Source organism: Alosa sapidissima, chromosome 4 (genome assembly GCF_018492685.1).
Source record: "Alosa sapidissima isolate fAloSap1 chromosome 4, fAloSap1.pri, whole genome shotgun sequence".
Lineage (NCBI taxonomy): Eukaryota > Metazoa > Chordata > Actinopteri > Clupeiformes > Clupeidae > Alosa > Alosa sapidissima.
Window position 1 is genome coordinate 29,907,294 of NC_055960.1, and position 7,500 is coordinate 29,914,793.

Consider the following 7,500-nt stretch of genomic DNA (forward strand, 5'->3'; position numbering starts at 1 on the left):
AGCAGGCACAGACTTTGTAAGATGCTGAGTTTCTGATGCAAACAATGCAGGTTCATGTGTTCAAAACAGACAAAAAAAAAATAAATCCTCTGTGGTGGAAAAGTTTCTGTTTCATGAACTTAACAGGACAGACAACGGTGCACAATGTCTCTGTGAGCCAGTCTCTCTCGCTCTCTCTCTCTCCCTCTCTCTCTCTCTCCCTCTTCTCTCTCTTCACCCCCCCCTCTTTCTCTTCACCCCCCCTCTCTCAGACTCCTCATCTTGATTATAGTCTTCATTAAGAGGTACTGGGTGGAGTACTGCAACACTGATGAAGAGGAACTTCTTAATCTCCCTCTCTCTGTCTCTCCTCCCTCTCTCTCTCTCTCTCTCTCTCTCTCTTCCCTCTCTCTTGCTCCCTCCCTCCTCTCTCTCTCTCTCTCTCTCTCTCTCTCTCTCTCTCTCTCTCTCTCTCTCTCTCTCTAACACCGCTCCATCTCCGCGCTGCTGCTAATGAACTCATCAGAGAGGAGTGTTTTTCCTCTTCATTAACTCACCGTGTCATTAGCACTTCTGCTCACCTTGTTGTGGATTTGATGTTGTGTCGACTCGCAGAGTGTTGTGGCAAGGCAGACACCTGCCACAGGGCCTTGAGCACATGCATACACACACACACTCTCTGAAACACTCACACACAAACACTATTTCTCTCTCTCTCTCTTTCAAACACTCACACACACGCACATACTCTCAAACACACACACACACGTCATAGGCCCTTGAGCACATATATACACACACACTCTCTCTCTCTCAAGCATTCACACACACACACACACTCAAACTCAAACTTACAGTACACACATGCACTTGACATAGTCCCCTGAGCACACATACACACAGACGTACACACACACACACAGAGGCACACAAACACACACTCTCTCTCCATATGTCCCTCTTTCTCACATACTGTACACCCCCCCCCCACACACACACACACACAAATATAAACACACAGACCTGTCACAGCCCTCTCAGCTGGGAGCAGTGTTTGTTTGCCTGCTGGTAACTGATGACTCTGTCTACACCTTAGCAATGAGGAGAAAATTATGGCACATGGATAAAGCAGTGCCTGTGTGTGTGTGTGTGTGTGTGTGTGTGTGTGCCTGGGAACACCCAGACCTTCACAAATGTACAATTGGGAGTGGGTCTTGAAAAGGTTCATTGACTTACGACTCCCAGCAGGGGCGTAACTAGCAGTGAAATTAAACTTAAATTGGTACATTAAACTCTTACCAAATCGTTTCAAAAGTGTAGCAATCTTGTAAACAAAGGTTTTAAATGCAGTGGTACGCCGCACTGACTCTGTTTTTCTACTTCCTCTTCCTGTCTGTCTCTGTCTTTCAGGACGATTAAGGTGGAGGTGTACGACTGGGACAGAGACGGCAGGTGAGAAGGGCCAGTGTGCTTACACACACACACACAAACACACATACACATACATGCACTCGCACACACACATATTAACACACACACACACACTAAGGCCATGTCCACTAGTAGCCCGTTATTATTAAAAACGGAAATGTTTCCTCCTTCGTATTGCAAATTACTTCCATCTACACAGATACGCAAAAACAGCTGCTGAAGACTGTCAAAAACACATCAATCAAACAGACGGCGATATTGGCCAATCCGAGACCTGAAAAAGTTTTTCTGTCCACACGCAAACACTGAAACAGAGGGCTAGATGTACTAAAGTTCTTTAGGCGTATTTGATTTGCAAAGTGCACGTAAAAACATGGAGAGGTATGTACAAACAGGCCGCACTGAGGAAAAAAAGCGCAGACTGCCTATCGTGGGAGCTGCGAATGGCTATTTGCGCTTTTCCGTGTCATGCATATGCATTCATAGGAGGGTCAGGGAAAAGTGGGAGTATCACACAAACACAGGGGAGGAGAAGTGCTAATAGCGATTGTAGGTATTCCGCCATATGTATGAAAACAGTGCACGTCTGTATTGCGGTGAAAAACTTGCGCCAGTTAAAAGCAGGTGTAATCCAAATCGCGGTTAAATGCGTCAATTAGAGAAATTAAAAACAGCTGAATCAATATTCAGAGCATCGGTTTTCTTCATTGTACTATGTCAAAAGCAACCTTTTGTCCACACACACACACACACACACACACACACACATACACACACACACACACACACACACACACAGGATATAGGCTTGACCATAAGATATTAATGCCATGGTTATGAATGTCTCATTACAGAGTGAATTAGTAAAATACCACCAGTTATTGCTCTCAACTCTGCCAACATGCTTGGCATTGGTTAAGACTGTGTGCTCTATCGGACTCAGAGGGCAACATAGTGGCATGACCTCACAGAGGGCAACATAGTGGCATGACCTCACAGAGGGCAACATAGTGGCATGACCTCACAGAGGGCAACATAGTGGCATGACCTCACAGAGGGCAACACCTCCCTTCTAGGGCAGAATCCAGCTGGTTGACACTGACCAAAACCATACAAATGCAGATGACATACTTAAACGAATTATTTTTAGTTTTGGACTCTGCATAATATTCATGCAAAAAGCTGAAGCTCATTTGAACCAATTGTGTTGCAGTCACGACTTTATTGGCGAGTTTACCACCAGCTACCGGGAGCTAGCCAGAGGTCAAAGCCAGTTCAACGTCTATGAGGTGAGGAGCTCTGGATGCTGTATGTGTGTGTGTGTGTGTGTGTGTGTGTGTGTGTGTGTCTGTTTAAATACTTGTGTGTTCTATAAAATCTGAAGGCCGTGCCTTGAATGTCGTGATTTGTGTGTGTAAGTGTGACCTTCTCTCTTGACAACATAGCATTGATCTGTAGCGCTAATGTCATCTGCTTTCAGTGCACACACTCTCTCTCACACACACACACACACACACTCTCACACACACACACTCACACAAATACACCCACACACGTACACACACACTGTCACACACTCATACTCACACACTCACACTCACACTCACACACACACACACACACACACACACACACACACACACACACACACACACACACACACAGGCCTATTTGATCATTTAGACCCGCTGCAGTACCGCCTTATTTCAGGGCTTGAAGGAAACGTCTTGCAGGTCTCGGAGGGACATTCAAATTATTCCATGCATCGACGATTCGGTTATTTAGTCTTTGTTTGTTTTTTATGTTTAGCTTTTTCCTCCCCTGGCGTTAGACTGAGAATGGCTTTCCCGTTAATGCCCCTGCTTCTCAGCGTCTGTGTGTGAAAAGTATTTGTGTGTGTGTGTAATGTTAGCTTTCAGTAATAATGATCACCTGCCCATAAACCCTGCAGCCCTGTTAGGAGTGGTATGGGAAAAGGATTAGGGAAGGCGATTGCTGAGCTGAAATAACCCAGTATAGGCTACTCTGTGGGTGGAATTAGCCAACTCTGCCATTCTCTGTGCTCTGGGGGAGTGAGGTAGCCTAGCACACACTGTACATTTTAATAAGCTATTTGAAAAGTGTGGGAAACGTATCACCCCTACATGTCTAAGTTCACTGACTACTTTTAAGTGGTTAAAAACTTTAAACGGTTACTATCACATTGATTATGATACATATAGTAATATATACTCAAGGACTTAAGAGACTAAACTTTAACATTGCTTACAGTACATCGCTACATCAGAAGTTTTGAGTAAGCTTAATATAAGAGTACAAACCCACATTTAGCATCTCTACTACTTTGTATGCTAGGTTAGGTTTTAGCCTTTAGCAAACTACTCTGTGTGCTGAGTTACAGATTAAAGGAGTGTTCGTAAATTTAGTCTGACAGTCTGAAAATCGAATACTGCTCTGAACCACGCACTGCATATATCTATATTGTTCTTACTACTACTATAATGGTACTGCCACTACATTGCACATATCTGTACATTGTTCATATTACATAGCCATATTTATTCTGATCTTATATGGTTACTGCTAATACACTGCACATACTTATATTTAATTTATACTACTCTAAACCACCTTCTGAAAACAACTGTTTACCACTGTCTACTGTACTCGGCACTATATCTTTTGTCCAGGGATGGATTACTGCACGGGACTACGGGGCCCAGGCCCAGGGGCCCAAGGGGTCAGGGGGCCCTGAAGCCCAAGCCTTTGCATGGAATCATTGCCTCAATATCAACAAATCAGGATGTAGGCTATAAATCTGATTGAATTTAGTATTGGCCATCCCCACAATGCACCAGAATACAGGAAATCACATCAAACAAGTTAAAAAATCAATTTTTGAAAAACTCAAACCCTCAAAATCCCATATCGATCAGGCTCTATAGGAGATGGAGACAAATTGACATACACACACATCATGGACACAGCCATATGCACACACACACACAAGCACGTAGCAAACTACAGCAAACTACTCTGTGTTGTACGATAGGATTTTAGCCTACAGCAAACTACTCTGTGTTGTACGATAGGATTTTAGCTACAGCAAACTACTCTGTATGCTAGATTAGGGTTTTAGCCTACAGCAAACTACTCTGTGTGCTAGGTTAGGGATTTAGCCTAGTAAACTACTCTGTATGCTAGGTTAGGGGTTTAGCCTAGTAAACTACTCTGTATGCTAGGTTAGGGATTTAACCTAGTGAGCTACTCTGTATGCTAGGCTAGGGATTTAGCCTGGTGAACTACTCTGTACTCAGATAGCAAGAGGCTAGCGGAATACTGTCGGTCCACTGGGGGCATAGCTGGCATTTTGCTCATCGATTCTCTGGCGGTCCCCTGGCGGGTTGCAGATAAATTGCTCAATATTTTTCAACTATTGGTCTAATAGTTATAGGTCAACTATAGGTCTAATTTCAACTATTGGTCTCTGGATCTTTTTTCATTTGTTCAGTTATATCCCACATATCATTTTATTGACTTTTCTTAATATTTGTTACAAGTTAAATTTAAAGAGATTGTGGTCCAATGGCGCACCGGCGGCATACCACCAGCGGTCCGCTATCTGCTAAACTGATTTTGCTATCTGGGTAGATTAGGGATTTAGCCTAGTGAGCTACTCTGTATGCTAGGTGAGCCAGAGGTACATCATGAGCCACAAGGTCTGATTAACTATTGATCTATTCAGAGGCAACACATGTTGTCTGGAGGGGTAGGCTGTGTGTGTGTTTGTGTATGTGGTTAAATCCCTTACTCAGGGGTACAATAGTGGAAGCTAGGAATTGAAAACACACACACACACAGACACACACACACACACACACACACACACAAACTGACCGGCCCTCTTTAGGATCTGTCACTTGTACCCGAAACTGCAGGCCTATATGTTTCCTCTGTCTCATTAAGGCTGCTAGTCCAAGCTGCTCGTTCCAAGCCTGTGGAACTTGACGCTATTTCCGTGCGTTTGACATTCAGCCAGACAGATTTAAAAGGCCTTCGTCTACTCTCTGCGTGGGATGTCTGTGTAGAGTGGTATTATAGTTCCATGCTTACTGAAAAAAGAAAGCGAAAGTGCTAAAGTGATAAGACAAATTGGGACTTGGACATCTATCTGCCAGACAGATTTTTCTCGATAAATAAAAAAAGATGGATGAAGCCTGTAGATCTAGAAAAGGATCGGAGTGCTTTCCAATCGCCATCTGTTATGTTGTGTGAGATCCATATTGTGTAATCCTCACATTAGTGTTCAGGCTGCATTTGGCCTTTAACTCAATGGAAGAGGCTATTGATAGTGTAATGGGCAATTCTGTAGAATAAAGTCGAGATCAGATATCTCCCCCATAAGTGTGTGTGTGTGTGTTGCTAGTGTAATGACTAAGGGGCAATGCTGTAGAATAAAGTCGAGATCTATCTACCCTATAAGTGTGTGTGTTTGTGTGTGTGTGTTGATACTGTAATACATATCTCCCCTACAAGTGTATCTTTTTTCTCGCCTGCATCTTAGCTATTGATCATCATGAATTAGTAGACTAATCACACACCACACAGTATGATCCCGTTGAGGGAAACCACGCGGCAGCAGATCAGTTGACCTGACGGTCAGGTTGTGTGTGTGTGTGAGTGTGTGTGTGTGTGTGTGAGAGAGAGAGAGAGAGAGAGAGAGAGAGAGAGAGAGAACTGGAGTTTGATTGACAGGAGCAGATCCACACTGCCATTGGGTTCCTCTCTGACCCAGTCATATGTATCCCTGCAGGCAGGGTGATGGATGAGGGCGCAGTAACAGGCTACATGTAGGGAAAGGTTGAGGGTGTCAGTGAACGCAGGTCAGAGTGAAGGATCACCCCTCTGGAAGTCATACAGTTTCCTGTCTCAACCTCACACGTATCAGCACTTTGCTCCCTCTCTCTCTCTCTCTCTCTCTCTCTCTCTCTCTCTCTCTCTCTCTCTCTCTCTCTCCCTCTCTCTTTCTTGATTTCTCTCTTTCTCTCTCACTCTCTCTCACTCTCTCTCACTCTCTCTCTCTCTCTCACTCACTCTCTCTCTCTCTCTCTCTCTCTCTCTCTCTCTCTCCCTCCCTCTCTCTCTCTCTCTCTCTCCAGCTCGGTCTTGCTTTCTCTTCCTTCTTTATTGTATCTGTCCGTCTCTTTCATTCCTGCTTTCTGTCGCTCTGTGTTTCCACTCTTTCTTCCTTTCTCACAACTACTCATTCTTCTTCCCCTTTATCCCCCTATCCATCTCACACCCTCCCTCCCATCTCTCTGTGTGTGTGTGTGTGTGTGTGTGTGTGTGTGTGTGTGTAAAAAAAAAACACACACACAGTGCCCTGTGGCCTATCAATCTATGTGCTTGTTGTTTGTCAATAATATGGATGGACTTGTGAGGATAAACTTACCCGCCTTCCTTGTAATCAAGATTCATCTGGAGGGGAGGCTTTGCTTTGCTTTGTGTGTGTGTGTGTGTGTGTACAGTATGTATGTGTCTGTGAGTGTGTGTGTCTGTGAGTGTGTGTGTCCGTGAGTGTGTGTGTGTGTACAGTATGTATGTGTCTGTGAGTGGGTGTGTCTGTGAGTGTGTGTACAGTATGTATGTGTCTGTGAGTGTGTGTGTCTGTGAGTGTATGTGTGTGTGTGTGTGTGTGTGTGTGTGTGTGTGTGTGTGTGTGTGTGTGTGTGTGTACAGTATGTATGTGTCTGTGAGTGTGTGTGTCTGTGAGTGTGTGTGTCCGTGAGTGTGTGTGTGTGTGCATGTGTGCATCTCTACCCCCTCACATCACTCATTCCCTCAATGGAGGCAGGTGCCCACGGGGGCCACAGAGAGGAGAGAGGAGGAGAAAAGAGGAGAGAAGAGGAGAGAGGAGGAGGAGGAGAGAGGAGGAGAAAAGAGGAGAGAAGAGGAGAGAGGAGGAGGAGGAGAGAGGAGGAGAAAAGAAGAGAGAAGAGGAGGAGGAGGAGGAGGAGAGAGGAGGAGGAGAGAGGAAGAGAGAGTGAGATGGAGAGCCAAGTTAGATGACAAGAGGAGGGGAGGGTAGGC

General features: G+C 44.7%; 1 protein-coding gene across 2 annotated transcripts in view; it reads left to right on the forward strand.

Moving 5' to 3' along the window:
- Positions 1-7,500, forward strand: part of cpne5b (copine Vb) — a 173,971-nt gene that overhangs the window by 129,319 nt on the left and 37,152 nt on the right. For both annotated transcript variants that reach the window (XM_042088310.1, XM_042088311.1), the window contains 2 exons: positions 1,390-1,431; positions 2,624-2,699. In XM_042088310.1, coding sequence (XP_041944244.1) covers positions 1,390-1,431; positions 2,624-2,699 — 118 coding nt within the window. The remainder of the gene's footprint in view (positions 1-1,389; positions 1,432-2,623; positions 2,700-7,500) is intronic.